The sequence below is a fragment of the Monodelphis domestica genome, chromosome 8 (assembly GCF_027887165.1).
Source record: "Monodelphis domestica isolate mMonDom1 chromosome 8, mMonDom1.pri, whole genome shotgun sequence".
Lineage (NCBI taxonomy): Eukaryota > Metazoa > Chordata > Mammalia > Didelphimorphia > Didelphidae > Monodelphis > Monodelphis domestica.
The window spans coordinates 57,106,611-57,122,733 of NC_077234.1; the positions used below are offsets into that span (position 1 = coordinate 57,106,611).

At 45.3% G+C, this 16,123-nt stretch overlaps 1 protein-coding gene and 1 long non-coding RNA gene across 2 annotated transcripts in view; one reads left to right on the forward strand and one right to left on the reverse strand.

The window, feature by feature from the left end:
* Window positions 1-492: 492 nt before the first annotated feature.
* GK5 (glycerol kinase 5) overlaps window positions 493-16,123 on the forward strand; it is a 52,030-nt gene continuing 36,399 nt past the window's right edge. The window contains exons 1-3 of the mRNA XM_056807724.1: window positions 493-974; window positions 14,332-14,425; window positions 14,941-15,016. Of these exons, the coding sequence (XP_056663702.1) occupies window positions 516-974; window positions 14,332-14,425; window positions 14,941-15,016 (629 nt within the window). The 5' untranslated portion in view covers window positions 493-515. The remainder of the gene's footprint in view (window positions 975-14,331; window positions 14,426-14,940; window positions 15,017-16,123) is intronic.
* LOC130455866 (uncharacterized) overlaps window positions 10,235-16,123 on the reverse strand; it is a 37,004-nt gene continuing 31,115 nt past the window's right edge. The window contains exon 3 of the long non-coding RNA XR_008914066.1: window positions 10,235-10,948. This is a non-coding gene — a long non-coding RNA (uncharacterized LOC130455866). The remainder of the gene's footprint in view (window positions 10,949-16,123) is intronic.

A 16,123-nucleotide genomic window follows, 5' to 3' on the forward strand; every position in this document is an offset into this window, starting at 1 on the left:
AATGTTTAACCACCTGGCGTTGAGTGAGGGGAGTGGTGTAGGCATACTCTTTGAAGTTTAATCTGCGCTAACATTCTGGTAAATCAATCAACAAAACAATAACTCAAGCCCGCAGAAAGCACCTTGGGGGTGAGGTGGGGGGGAGTAAATACACGATAAATGCAATGGCGATTAGTTAGGCAGGTGCAGTGGGTAGAACTAGACTTGGAGTCCGCTAATGTTGAGTTCAAAAGCCTCCTCGCATCTTTTCCCAGCTACCGGACACGGGGCGAGTCACTATCTCCCTGCCTGACTTAGTTCCCTCCGCTGTAAAATGCGGACACTTCTAGCAACGACCTCGCAGGGTCGTTACGAGGCTCTAAGGAGGTCTTTTGCACCTGGCGCTTAATCAGTATTTGTTCTATTTATGGCGAGGCTAGCAGGTAGCCACTATCAAGGAGGACCTCTGCTTCCCGGGTCCGATTCCTTGGCCCCAGAGGAGGCCAACTCAGGACACTCCCTAGCAGCTCTGCGAGATGGGACCGGGTGGAGCGGGCGAGGACGCTCCGAGCCCGACGTGGGCACCGCCCCCTCGTCTTCATTGGCCGAGGTTCCGTGACGTCACGCCCCGCCAGGCCTCCGGTCGGCCCCGCCCCCGCCCGCCTCCGGCGCTAGGCAAAGGCCGGCTGCAGCAGAGGCGGCTGTGGTGCAGGCGGCAGTTGGGAGCGGTTAGCTGCTTAGCCGGGGGGTCCAGCGGCAGTAGTGGTGGTTCCAGCCCCGCGATGTCGGTGCCTCCTCCCGCTACCGAAGCTGAGGCTGAGGCCGAGCCCGGGGATGGGGCCGGTGCGAAGCCGGAGGAGGCAAGGGCTCGCCCAAGCCAGGGCCCGGGGCCGCCGGACCCGGGCTATGTGCTGGGTCTGGACGTGGGCAGCTCCGTGATCCGCGGCCACGTCTACGACCGAGCCGCTCGGGTCCTCGGCTCCAGTAGCCACCAGGTGACCAGGGCCCCGCGGGCCGGGCGGGCGAGAGGGCTCCGGGAGTGGGGCGGGGCGGAGCACGCGGCCCCACCTGCCTGCCGACCGGGGGCTGTGTGGTGCGGCACTCGGCGGGGCTTCAGGAGGGGGCGGAGCGCAGGAGCACCCCCAGGGGCCCGTCTGGACTCCTGACAGGTGCTCGGGGAGGTGGGGAAGAAACCTCAGTTACTGTGCCGACCCACCCCCTCATTCTAACAGCTGGTGAAACTGGGGAGGTGGGGAAAAGCTAGCCAGACTAATGGTATCCCAGCCCTGGAGCTGGAGGGAACCTCAGGGGCTGTGCAGACCCACCCTCTCATTCTTACAGATGGGTAAACTGAGGCCCAGGGAGTAGTGAAGGGGCCAGCCAATGTCACATTGATAGGATCCCAGCTCAAGAACAGACCTCAGAGGCTGTGCAGACTGATCCCCTCTTTTTTTTTTTTTGTAACAGGTGAGAGAACTGAGGCCCATCATAGTTAAATAACAGCATTTGAATGTAGGTCCTCCAGTGTTCTTTCCACTGGCTGTCCCTGTTGATCTTCTGGCCACTCTTTGGACTTTTGGAAGCTTCAGCTTTTTCCCAATGTCTCTGGGAGGAGAAAGTTTTTTGGGGGGTGGAGTATTTTCTCCAGGGCAATACAGCTGTATGCTGTGTAAACACAGTTGCAGCTTGTTTTGTTTCAACTGGAAGAATGGTCTATTCAAGGGGTAAGGCAGAGTGCCTGCTTCACTTTCTTCCCCGTTCCCTGAGAGAGAATTGATTGGCCCAGTTTCCCCCGGAGCCCTGGCTCCCAGCTGCGGCCCCTGCCAGCCCTCCAAAGCAGCTTCTCAGTGCGTTTCTGTGAGTTCAGATTGTGGTGGCATTCCTCTTTCTTAAGTCCTAACGGGCGCTGCCTTTTTTAAGTTTTAGGGATGCCCTTTTTTAAGCTTTGTTGTCATCTTTCAGTTCCTCTTCAGCACAGAATCTGCCTGGCTAATGGTTTCTGGGCAGGCTAGAATGTGAACTTCTCAAGCAGTTCCGTGTCTGATATCTGTAGCTATTACAAGTTTCTACCAGGTGACAGCTATGTAGCTCTTATGATTTCACCTTTCTTCGTGGCCAGGAAGGAGTCCCCTTTATTATTTGGTTTGTGACTCCATTTCAGCGTTTTGAGTTTTCCAGAGTCCCGAGTCTTTGTTTTGCATAATTAATCAGTAGTAAGTGAATGACTACATATTCCACTCTAGAGACAGTGTGCCAACGTGGTATTTATTTGATAAATTGCTTTTGTATTTACTTTTATTCCCAAGACTATTTTAGTATTCTTTTAAATATTTCATTGCTTCTTGATGCTATTAAATGCTTTTTGAGAATTTAAGTAAATACTTATTTCTTTATGCATGACAAAAAACTCTAAGGATCAGTGAAGTAAGACTTTAGGTAGGAGTCTCATGACCTGCCTCTAGAGGCATTTCAGTTTAGTCCCCCCCCCCCCCCCCCCCCCCCCCGTTCGTAGAAATCCCATGAAATTGTCCTTGTCTAGGGTTCCTGGGTTTTAAAGACCCAACCAAGTTCCCACAATACAGTGTCTCATCATCAAAACTTTTTCAGTTAGGAATATTATCAAGAATTTGATTTTTGGGAGCAAATTATTTGAAAAGGCAAATAACACTTTAGTATGAAAATAGTTTTGATTTCTCAAATACACTGAAAGGAAGGATATCAGAAGTACTTCAGGGGAGCAGCTGGGTAGCTCAGTGGATGGAGAGCCAGGCCTAGAGACAGGAGGCCCTAGGTTCAAATTTGACCTCAGACACTTTCGGCTGTGTGACCCTGGGCAAGTCACTTAACCCTCATTGCCTAGCTCTAATTGCCTTTCTGTCTTGGAACATATACACAGTATTGATTCTAAGATGGAAGGTGAGGGTTTAAAAAAAAAAAGAATTTGATTTTGCAGTACACATTTTATTGATTCTCTTGCCAAAAAAAATTTTCTTCCTACTCTAGTGTAATAGCTAAATGTAGTTTCAGAATTCATTTCCGGTAAATATTAGCTTAGTAATAAATGCCTTAGTGTGGCAAAGGTGAGAATTTACTCATTCCTCATACAACCCAATATATAATCATATAATCCATTAAGCCTTTGGGTGATTGTTTACGTAGTGAAAAAACTATTTCATTTTAGGAGATCAAGTAAAACTGCTTCATTGAAAATTGCCTTGTAATTGTTGTTATGGGACAAGTATCTGGAATCACTTGGAAGAACAAGTTGGAATAGGCTGTTGATTCCTGTTCTGTTTCCCGTTTGATCCTGGGGGGAGGGGGGAGAGGAAAGGGCACTTCGTTCCTCCAGAAAAATACATCCTGGGTCTCTAACTTCATCCAATGGACTTGAGTTATGGAGCTCCTTTTAGACTAGAAAAACTACTAATGGGGCCACATCTGGGACAGCACCTCCAAACCCATGGCCACCTGCTCCAGGGCCTGCGTCCTGACTGCAGGCTCAGGACTCTCCTCTGGGTATGTGAGGAGCCTGATCCCCTTCATTCTCCCTAAACAAGATCTTTCTTGGCCGCTCTCAACCCCCTTCCATTAGAATTGAAGCTCCTCCAGGGCAGGGACTGGTTTTCATGTCGTCTTTGTGACCCCGGCTCATGCCTACCACAGTGACCCATAATAAATGCTTGTTGGAAGAATTGTCTACCTGCATGCAATGAAGCCCTAGGAAAGATTCAGACAGGCAACTGTCAGTCACTGATCATAGAACGTGTGTGTATGTATGACACAGGAGCTCCCAGATGTAGTCCCATTTCTCCTTCTTTGGGGATTCAATTCATCACACATTAAAAAAAAAAAGTTTTTTAAACCCTTACCTTCCTTCTTGGAGTCAATTCTGTGTATTGGCTCCAAGGCAGAAGAGTGGTAAGGGCTAGGCAATGGGGGTCAAGTGACTTGTCCAGGGTCACACAGCTGGGAAGTGTGTGAGGCCAGATTTGAACCCAGGACCTCCCGTCTCTAGGCCTGGCTTTTAATCCACTGAGCTACCCAGCTGCCCCCTTGTCACACATTTATCTAGTGGCATCAGAGGTACAAAGACTAAAGGAAACCGCGCCTGCCATCAAAGAATTCACATGTCATCAATGGGCATGTACCCACAGAGGTAAATACAAACTATATGCAAAGAAATGGGGGAAGGACCCACAGGCTTATTAGCGAGGGCAGTTTGTTAACAACAGAATGGGGAAGAGTGGGATAGGGATTAGGACTGACGGAGGCGAGTGAGGGAGCGGGGGAGCCCTGGCCGAGCCATTTTACAGCTTGGAAATAAGGGGTTCTTGTGGCGTTGTAGGGCAGCAGGCGGTCACCCCTCAAAAAGCAACGGCGGTGCTAGCAATCCCTGGGAAAGAGGGGGGCGACTCTGCTTTGGCAAGCCTTTGGTCCAACTCCATCTCCATCTTTGGAGAAAAATCAAGAAAACTCCTTCCAAGTGTGGTGAAATGGGCTTTGCTGTTATAAGCACACGCAGGTTCTGCTAGATCTTTTAGAGTAGAAATATCTTGTGTCTCTGCCAGCTGATGATTTCAGTTAACAACACGGTAAGCCAGTCACTGTGGGAACACAGAAGAGGAGGGACAAACTCTGTTAACGTTGAGTGTCATTTCCCATTGTCTGCCTTGGGGAGAAGCTAGAAAGAACAGTTCCTTCTGACCCAATTGAGACGCTTCTCTCCTTATTTCATGTTTATCTCGGCTCTTCCCCGTCTCTTTTGTTGGTGTCAAGCGTGGCCTCCAGGAGCTTCCTTGGAGAAGATTCAGTCAGGGGCAAGGTAAATCATTGCCACAGACCTTTCTTTTGAAGTTATGCCCTGCTCTTAACTTGATGAGGAGATCTCAGCGCCGAGAAGCTGAACTTCAGCCAGCTTCCTGAGCCAGTAGACACCTAAGCCCCAAATCTGAGAAAGGACCCTCAGTGCCTTCGAACTACTTTGTCTCAGTCAGTCACCGGGTCTTTTAGTGCCCAGGCTGGGGAGCGGAGTACCGAGAAGTATCATGACGTGACCCTGCCTTACAAGGAGCTTCCATTCTAAGGGGAAAGACAAGGACGTCTACAAATACACGCAGCTCAAAGGTTAATAGAAAGTAATTAGATGGAAGCGATGACACAAGCCACTGGGGAAAGCTGCAAAGACTTTCTACAGAGAGGCTGTCCGCTCTGCTTTTTTTGACCCTTACCTTGTCTTAAAATCAATACTGTGATTTTTTTCTCTTCTTCTGTCATACAATTTATTTTAAAATGACAAGCTCACATAGAATAGCCACAGTAGGACAAAATATTGGCAGTAGGAACGTTTTTGGTGCAAATACCTTCATTGCAAAACTATTCCAGATCAGTATTTTGTCAGCATGGCCAACATGCCCTTAAAAGTGACCGCGGTTGACCCTGACTACCTGAAGGAAATGCATACCACACTACTTGATGAAACCACTTTAAGCACTGGTGTACATTCAGTGAATATCGGTTCCAAGGCCGACCAGTAGGGCTTGGCCATGGAGATTAAGGGACTTGTCCAGGGCCACACAGCTAGGAAGTGTCTGAGGCCATAGTTGAACCTCCTGTCTTTAGGCCTGGTTGCCTCTCAATCCACTGAGCCACTTCGCTTCTTCCCCTCCACCCCCCTCTCCCCTGTTCCCCTTCTTAAAGAAAGAAACCTTGGGGCTGAGACAAGAAAGGAGTTCATTCTGTGGTGGGAGTTGTCTGGAGAAAGGAAAGGTGGTGCCAGAGAGCCGAGAACCGGCGGGTTCCGCTTCATCACCACGTGTTGAAAGGGAGACTGATCCCAGATCGAGCAGGGCATGGCAAGATAAAGAAGTTTATCCTGGAGATCACAGGACTGTCCCGGCGTCGTTGAGTAGAGGAGCCCCTTGAGAACTGTGCTTCAGGAAAGCTCCCTTTGCAACCTCGGGAGGATGTACCGTTGTAATCAACCGTGACGCAGGGAGACTAATAGGAGGCTATGTTAGTCTAGGGAATGAGTGATGAAGGCTGGCGCTGAGGGGTAGCAGAAAAGGGGTCCCCCTGAGAAAGGGGAAGGCAATAGAAGTGGCAAGATCTGGCAACTGATTAGCTGTACTGCATGTGGGTGAGGACGGAATTAAGGATATTACTGAGATTATGAAACCACGACACTGGACTATGACATGGCTTTCAAAAGAAAAAGAGGGGGGCAGCTCGGCAGCTCAGTGGATAGAGAGCCAGACCCAGAGATGGAGAGGTCCTGGGTTCCAGTCCGGCCTCGCATATACAAGATGTGACCCTGGACAAGTCAACCTCCATTGCCCAGCTCTTACTACTCTTCCGCCGTAGAACCAATATGTAGTATTAATTCCAAGAGTGTTTTTGGAGAAGGGAGGGTTTAGGGGAAAGGCACCGAGTCTAGTTTTAGACATGCTGAGTTTGATTTTTCCAGTAGATCCATTTTGAAATGTCCGGGAGGCAGTTGGAGATGCTAGGATGAAAGGCAGGGGAGAGCCTGAAGCCAGACTTGTTGATCCGGGAGTCCTCTGCATAGAGATGATGGTTAAGCCCATGGGAGTGATGAGGTCCCCCAGGCCGGGAGGAGAGAAGGCCCAGGATGGAACCTCAGGGCACACTCTTAGTAAGCGGCCAGGAGGCGGGCTAGGAGCCAGCTAAGGAGGCAGCAGTGGTTAGATGAGAAGAGAGCCAGGAGAAGCCTCACGGGAGAGAGAGACTGTCCCCCAGTAGAGTGTGGTCAGCAGTCAGATTAGGGTTGAGAAAGAACCCGTCAGCCTGGGCGCCTACGAGGTCTGGCCTCACCTTGGAGAGAGCAGTTTGAGGAGGACGGTGAGGAAGAAAGGCAGCTGGAAAGGGGTCGAGGAGTGAGGGAGAGCCAGTGTCCTAGAGACAGCTTTTACCTGTGAACCGAATGACGGGGAGGAGAGACTCGTGGAGGTTTGCTAAGGAGAGGAAGCGCATGTTTGAAAGCAGGGCTGAAGGAACCAGCTGATCCGCAAGGCCTGAAGACGTGAGAAGGGAGATGGTGGCTTTCGTCTTCTGGGGAAGATGGGAGAGGACAAGGTGAAATACAGATGTATCTCCATCCCCCCGCAAATCTAGTGCCCTCCTCTGTGAAGTGTTAGCTGTTGCTCTTGGGTAGAGCTTGCTCATCTGTATTTGGGGGCTTACCTTCTCCCCATCAGACTGTGAGCTCCTCCGGGGTAGGTAGGGACTGCCTGGCTCAGGGTGGAAACTTAATAAATGTTTATTGGTTGACATATAGAAGTGTAGACCTTGGTAAAGGGAAAGGGCCCCCTCACTGGCAGACTGAAGGCCAGGGGAGTGAGAGGTAATGCCGAGGAAGGGAGAAAAGAGCCTGGAAGAGACCAGGCCCTCCTCTGAGAGAGGGGCTGGGGCAGCTCAGGGAGAAGGTTTGGAATAGGCTGTGGGAATTGATTAGGCCTCAAAGGTCTGCCTTGCTTCAGAAGTGGCCTAACATGAATTGATCGTCTTCTAGTCAGCACATCTGTGAGGTTTCCTCTGGTTTTGTTTATGGCTAGTGAGCAGGAGTGGAGGAAGTGATGGAACTGATCTCAGGCTGAGATTTGGCAATAGGGTCAGATAGTAAGAGCAGAAGTCAGTGGGAGGAAGGAGAGTGAAGTGAAGTGAGAATAGGAATAATGACCAGAAGAAGTACTAAGGGGCAGAGGGAGTGGAGGTCTTGATGAGGGTAAAGACGCACTAAGGAAAAACACGGTATTGACTTCCCGAGGCTGTTTTTGAATCTCATCTCCAGAAGGAGACAACATTCAAAAGGTTCCCATTATGATTCTTTGCACAAGAGACTTGCTTTAAGAAACACTTAGTAGGGAATTTAAAATCCTTGGCTAATAAAGCAGAAAGGAAGAATTCTTGGAAACAGAAAATCCATAGTTATTGCATAATTCTTTGTGAGTCTTTTTTTTTTTTAGGAAATAGAATTATGCATCTCTTTGGAAAATAGTAATAGCAGGAGGCAACTGGGTAGCTCAGTAGATTGAGAGCCAGGCCTAGAGATGGGAGGTCCTAGGTTCAAATCTGGCCTCAGACACTTCCCAGCTGTGTGACCCTGGGCAAGTCACTTGACCCCCATGGCCTAGCCCTTACCACTCTTCTGCCTTGGAGCCAATACACAGTATTGACTCCAAGACGGAAGGTAAGGGATAGTAATAGCAAATCAGAAGTAAAAATCCAATTGGTTTAAAGTAAAATTTCAAGAGGAAGTTACAAGTAAATGTTGGGGATTGCGTGTACACACAAGTGCATTTAGTGAACTTCCAGAGGGTGTATGGCATAACTCTGCTATCTTAAGCTAATTGGGCCATACATTCCCTGAAGGTCTGGGGCAGGAAGACCTTTTCCCTTTATAACAGTAAGTAGGGCGTCAGTACCCGTTCTAGTGTCAGTAAATAGCGACTGAGTAACAGATTTTCAGAAAGCATATTATAGGCTCAAAGATATGAAGATAGATCAGGAGTCCCAGCAGCTCAGGTTTTATTTTCCCAAGTGAAAATGGTAACTGTTCTGGGCATAGGAAGGATGTAGATAACCTGGAGAGTGTCCGGAGGAAAGCAGCTACGTTGCTAAAGGGGCCCAAGTTCATATCCTACGACTGGTTGAAGACATGAGGCTACCTCGAGAGTGGGAAAGGAGGCAGAGACACGAGCGCCGTCGTGGAAAGGCTGTCCTGTAGAAGAGGATTTAGGCTCGTCACGTTTGACCGAAAGAGTTTGGAAAGTGAGAAATGGCAGAAGGCCAAATATAGACTCGGTAGAAGCAGATTTATGTGTTATTATAGCGTTGACTACGTTATAGCTGAAGCAGAACGAGAAGCGGGCATTGGTATAAAGTGGGCTTTTCTGCCTTTTCTTGGAGAGCAGCCATGTTCCCTGCTTTGTTCATGTTCATGAATTTGTTCAACACCTACTATGTGCTAGGCCTGGAGCATAAAAGGCGCTTGAATTCTTTGGGGGAAAGGCAGTTGGTGGGAATAGAGGCATGTGGACACTGGGCCAAGGCAGACATCTGGGCCGCCCTCTCCAGGAGGGACCGGGACTGTCCTGCGCCTCCACTTCCTTTCCCCCAACTGTCTGGGCCTGGGTGAAATGATTTTTTATCACGGCTATCATGTGGAGGGAAGCCCTTTTTCAGTGAGTGGTTGGCCTCCGAGAGGACTTCGGCTCTGACGGTCTGCGCTTTGATGTAGAAACCTTTTGTCACCCGCTTTGTAAGCCTTCTCTCTCCAATCAGTCCATTCCAGTTGCACGGACGCCTGCAAGAATGAGGAGGAGCTCCCCTGTGTAGTCCCAATCTGTCCCGGCAGCTTCCTTGCACTGACATCAGATGGCACAATGACCGGCCTTCAAAACTGAACTCAAGCGTGTGCTAAAACAGTCAGTCGGGGGCATTCCTGGTCTTGCCAGGTGCTGGGGCCTTGCCTATTCCTGTCCTTCTATTTGCATGTGTTGCCTTTCACCAAAAGAATGAAAGGGCCTTTTATCCCCTGTAACTAGCACCTAGTAGGTATCCAATAAATCCTTGTTCATTCATTACTATTGGAGAGTATTGTTTTTGGCAGCCAGATGAGCTTCGTATTCTACAGAAATTTAGAGTTAGGGGGTGGCGGGGTGGCTAAGTGGATTGAGAAGAGCCAGGCCTAGAGATGGGAGGTCCTAGGTTCAAATATGACCTCAGACACTTCCCAGCTGTGTGACCCTGGGCAAGTCACTTAACCCCCACTGCCTAGCCCTTACCACTCTTCTGCCTTGGAACCAATACACAGTATTGCTTCTAAGGCAGAAGGTAAGGGCTTAAAAAAAAAAACCTGAAGAGTTATAGTTTTCATGGCCAGACTTTTTAACTCTGATACCACAATAGAATGTAGTGTGTTCCCTGGGAACTTGAAATAACTTTATGCAGGATTTTAAAAAATAATAGCAGGGGCAGCTAGTTGACTCAATGAATTGCGAGCCAGGCCCAGAAATGGGAAGTAATGGTTCTATGGCAGAAGAGCAGTAAGGGCTAGGCAATTGGCATTAAGTGACTTGCCCAGGGTCACACATTTAGGAAGGGTCTGAAGCCATATTTGAACCAGGATCTCCAATCTAGGCCTGACTATCTACCAAACTGCTCCTAAAGCCATCATCTCTTTAGGAAGTGACTTGTTATCGGGGGCAGCTGGGTGGCTCCGTGGATGGTTGTGCTTGTTCCAGGTAACTAAGCAGAAAAGAATTGCCTTGTTTTTCTTACGATTTGCCCAAGTTTTTTTATTCTTTCTAGTTGTGTTTGGCTTTTTAAATACTTCTAGTTTGGGGCTAGTAACGCTAGAACTGGTACAAATAATTGACATAATAGTTTCCAAAAGCATAGAACGCTTATTATTTCCCCAAGTGGAATAGCATTTCATGGCAAACCACTGCAAATATGTTTTAAATCCACTCTGTCATTTGATGGGTAACTGTAACAGAGAGGGACGTTTCCAATGCCACACGTACTAAGGTAGTAAGGAAAAGGCATCATAGCATCTGGCTTACCCAAAACAATCACATGCTGTAAAATGTGACTGTGTTTCTCTTGCCTTCCTTCGAATTAATCCTCTGCATGTAGTGGAACAAGTTCTATTTACAGTCTCCGTGGTAAAAATGATTGTTTCAGAGTTTTGATTTTATTTATTCTATCTTAGTGCGGTTTTAAGCTTTAATAACTAAAGAAGCAAAAACCCTCCGCACTTAAAGCAAAAACACCATCTGAAAATGTAAATATCTGATCTTACTTTTCTGGATGACACTTTCTCAGGCCTCGGATCAGTAGAGGAGGTCCTCGTGGCCAGCCACCTCAGGTACCTGATCTGTTTCTGGTGGGGGTCACATCAAAACTGCTGTGTGTGCACCCATAGCTTCTCTTTATGATGATCTTCAGGCTAAGATTACAAATGCAATCCATTTAGTCACTGAGTAGCAGCTTTTGAACGTTTTAATAAAAGTTGAAAACCAACTAGAGTAGTATATATAGTAACATAACATGGTTATGTTAACTTTAACAAGAAGTGTATTGGGGCAGCCAAGTGGCTCAGTAGACATTTCCTAGTTGGGTGACCTTGGGCAAGTCACTTAACTTGAATTACCTAACCCTTACCACTCTTCTGCGTTGGAACTGATACTATTGATTCTAAGACAAAAGGTAAGAGTTTACAAAAATAGGTGTCAGTATTTAAATCATTTGCATTTCAAACTTTTTTTTTAAGTTTGTGACTTTTATATTCCTGAAGTTATTAAAACTTAAGTCTGCATTAAGATTTTTGGGATACCCTGTGTATGCAGAGTCCGATAGGAAATATTAGGAGGCCTGAGATAGTCTTCTGGCCTTTGAGAACCTTATGGTCTAGCATAAGAAATAAGATATGCACACAGCTATGATGAGATGAATAAAGCATTCATGGGAGCTCAGAGGAGGAAAACGGTTCATGACTGTTCATGTGAAGGAAGATGGTAGTCTGGGGTTCAGATCTTGAAGAAGAAGTAGGAATCTGACCAATGCTGACATGAGGGAACTGTATCCCAGCGAGAGGGAACAGCATAAACAAAGGATCAAATGAGATGAAGCATGTAAAAATAGTTTGCAAAACTCCTATCTAAGTGTGAACTTTTATTACGTAGCTTTCTTTGAAGACTGGGAAGTATTGAACTATAGGTTCAGAATGTCTGATTGAAGGATGAAATGGTGGAATCCTGGAATACCTGCCGAAGGAGTTTACTTTGTAGATAAAAGGAAGACAGTAACATAATGTTAAAGTAGTTTTTAATTCATAAGATCAGGATGGTTAGAGAACCTCCAGAGAAAGAACTGTTGGAGTCAGATGCAGATCAAAGCAGATTTCTCTTTCACATCAGTGTATTTAGGGTTTTATTTGGGGGTTTTGGTTTTGTATAAATGTGCTCTTACTGTTTTATGATAATATATGTAAGTCCCAGATCAGATTGCTAACCATCTCTGACTTGGGGGTGGGAAACAAGGAAGAGAGATGGTTTGGATCTTATAATTTAGGGAAATGTATATTGAAAATTATTATTACTTATACTTGGAAAAATAAAATATTTTTGAACAAAAAAATAAAAGTAAATATGGTTCGGGTAAGTAGGATAGAATGAAGGGGGAAGAAAATTGAGCTTGAGTGCACAGTTGGAAATCTCTCAGAGTAGTCATGGAATTCTGTTGTATAGCTGGGGTAGTAATATTTTATGTAGGAAATAGCCAGATTAATGAAAACTTTTTGGTGTCTAAGTGAGTAGGGCAGCTAGAAGTACTTGCCAGACATTTTTAAAGGCCTCTATCTGCTATTCCTTTTCATTTAAGCAGTCTTGTCAAACTATCTCAATTGGCTGGTTGTATGGGACCTTATTTCCAGAAAGTCTGTTTTGGACCTGAAGTGCTTTTTTTTTTTCCAACCCTTACCTTCTGCCTTGGAAAAGGCAGAGAGTGGTAAGGGCTAGGCAATGGGGGTCAAGTGACTTGCCCAGGGTCACACAGCTAGCCTCCCATCTCTAGGCCTGGCTCTCAACCCACTGAGCTACCCAGCTGCCACCCTAAAGTGCTTCTGATCCTCTCCTTTTCATTGAAGAGTTTTAAATATGTTTATTTTAAGAATTGGGGAGGGGAACTATTTGTAGACATAGGATAAAAAGTAATGGAGAGATTGCCCAAGCAAATCATTCCCTCCTTCATGTATCTTCAAGGTTCTGAGATGGCAGGAAGAGAAAGGCTTGCAGTAAAGGTAGCAAAATTAGCCTTAATGAGTATATATCCATCTCTCTCTGTGACTCAAGAAATGGAAGAGTAAAAGGATGAATTTGGTGAGAAGTTTTGCAGAAAGAAGGAAGGGAGTAGAGAGCTCCCACTTGATGGCCTCCATCTTATTAGTGTAATAGGAGGTCTTGAGGAAAGAAAAAGGGTGAACAATCCCTGTGGAGTCTATGAAAGGGGAATGATTACTAAGCAGTTGTGAGACTTAGCTAAGGTGACAGGCCATATGTTTATCAGGGAAGAACTCCGAATGATAACTTCAGAATTCCCATTGGGATGATGCTGTTTTGACTTTAGACCACAATAATTTCTCTACATATTTTCCCAACCCACCATCCTTATTGAACTCTCGCAACAAAGGGTTAAGTTTTGTGACTTCTACATGCAAGTAAGCAGCATGGAATTCTGATGATGTGATTACCCAGAGATGAGGATTAGCATGGAGGAAAGTCAGAAACAGCAGTGTTAAAGATGAATGGGCTTGTTGTTTAAAAAGGGGGGCTCTATTTGAGCCAGAAATGCATGAAGAAACTTAAGATGTTGGGGTTTACTGCTTATTCGTTATCTTCTTTTTTTTAATCCACATATTAGAAAAGGAAGAGAAGCTTTCCTGTTTTTCCATTCCTCCTTTCACCATTTAGAAACAAGTGACTACAGAGGGCTAAACAACATTCTCCATAGCTTAAGAAACTGCTCTTTTGAGCTTGATGAGCCTATCAGTGGTGCTTGGGTGATATTTATCCCTTCAGTAGTATGAACCTCATCGGCATACACTTTTCTTCAATTGTTTATCCTTAGCCTGGAAATTTTGTAGCGTTGGTATTATAGAAGCATGATTCCTGGATCCCTGGCACATATGTAGCATTTCTTCAGAAACTAAGTGCTGAGCCTGATACTGCAAGTTACAAACATGGACGAAAGAGTGAGCTGACACTTGCCACCACGTGTTTTTACTATTTTATGGATCTGTTATTTCATCTGTGTGCGTATTCCATCCCTGAATATTGTAATGCATTGCAGACCTTTGTGTGAGGGTTCAGGAGAATCTGTGGTTCCAAGACTCATGGTTTGGTGATCACCCTTCTTGTGGCGATTGCCTCCAAACCCAGGGTTGGTCTCTCCCTGGACCATGTTTGTTGTCTTGATAGAGGACCTGCCAAGCCTTTCCGCACCTTTGGATTAACCTTCAGTAACTCAGTGCTCTTGGAATGCCATATCAATTATTAGAGGAATTGAGTGAAGTCTGAAAAAGGGTTCCCAGGATGATGTCATTAATAGTCACACCTCTAATTCATGGCACTTTCTTAGACTTTTAATATGTTGCATTATTTTTATGTTGGTTACTTTAAGCTTCTTATAAAAAATTAATGTAAATCAGTCTTATAAAATCATCGTTTAAAAAAATCATAGGTGGCTGATAGGCTCTTAAGCAGGCCTTTAAAATGGCTGTTACCATTTAAACTTAATGTTATTTTTTTGCTTAAATTGTGCTTTCATAACTAGGTAGAAGTGATTTATCCTCATGATGGCTGGGTTGAAATAAATCCCGACGTTCTTTGGAGTCAATTTATTGCTGTAATAAAAGAAGCTGTACAAGGTAATTAGACTTAAAAAAATAACAGAAAGTAACTTCTAAAAACATTTGGTGGTGATGATGATGATGATGATAGGATCCTTCTAGGCTTCTATATCAGTGTCTTTCTAAATGGTAAGCACAAGCACGTAATTTTGGTTTGATTTTTCTCCCACTTCTATTAGATTAGCAGACTGATATTCACTTAGTTCAGAAATGAAATTCTTGCAGACTTTTCTCTAGTAGTAAAAAGGAAGCATCGTTAGTTTGCTAGTCTTTGTTCAGTTTCTTTTTATCATTTTTCAGACCTTATGTAAACAGGTCGTTGTGTCTGGCTTTAAAACAACTCTTTATTTTTTGCTTTTTTCAACCCTCGTATAAGAATCACTATCTAACTTTCTAGAGGAATGCTGAACTAGTTTCAGATTGACTGCTTTAGTAAAAATGTTTCGATCTAGATACTTAAAGATCACACTGTATTATCATAAAGGAGAATTTCATCAGCTTTTAAAGTGATTTCTATTTGTTTTCCCTTTTAGCTGCAGGAATACAAATGCACCAGATTGTGGGCCTTGGAATCTCAACACAGAGAGCAACCTTCATTACTTGGAACAAGTAAGTGCATTGTGTCCATAAGCACCGTTGTTTGATTCTTGGCATGCAGCGAATATGCTGAATGTTGAATGCAACGTTGAAACCCGTTGGAGGAATTTTGAGCATATGAAGAAAACATTATTTCTTGGCTTTGGAAAGAATTGGTGTTTTCTTTTTCTATTGATAGGCTTCCCACATGTACTCTTTAATTACTTCAAAATACATTTAAAAGACAGTGAATGTAACTTAAACTCTATCCAAACTGCTCTCATCAAGTTAGCCACATAAATTAACATGGACCCAGAAAATTAAATTGTTATCTTCTTGATTTTTCTTTTGGTCTAAAGGAAAGAGCTATAGGTTTGGAGTCAGAGGACGTGGGTTTGTATCCCAACTCTGCTACTTACTGTGGCCTTAGGCAAGGTTTTTTTTTTAAACCCTTACTTTCCATCTTAGAATCAATACTAAGTTTTAGTTCCAAGGCAAAAGACTAGTAAAGGCTAGGCAATGTGAGTTAAGTGACTTGCCCAGGGTCACACAGGTAGGAAGGTCTGACATGAGGACTTCTCATCTCCAGGCCAGGTTCTCCATCTACTGAGCCACCTAACTGTCCCAGGCAAGTTTAAAAAAAAAATTGGGGGGACTCAGTTTCTCCATTTGTAAAATGAAAGAGTTGGACTAGATGATTGCCAATGTCAAAGGCATTGAGCCAAGAAAATATACATACCCCGCGCCATAAAAGGACCAAATTATAGAAAGGCAATATTGCTTCTTTGGATTATCATTTTAATATCCACAGTCTTTAATCGCTGCCTCAGTAGAGAATAGACCTCTCACCCAGGCCTCGTCCTCAAGAAGAGATCCATTTGTTGTTGTCAGGCTGAAGTGAAGATCTGGGGAGTTGTGAGAGCACATGACCCTGGGCCTTACTCCAGGAGCTGTGTGCAGTCTGCAAAGGACACCGAGAGATCCTCCGTGCCCTCAAAGTGAGACACCAGCTAGTCAAACGAAAGACTGCTCCTTCCTTATTTTAAACGTTGTCCGCTCTTCCTGGTGGTGTGCACAGAGAGCTACTCTCTGGTCAGAGAGGCCTCAGTTCAAGTCCTACCTTGGACACACAGTCCTTGC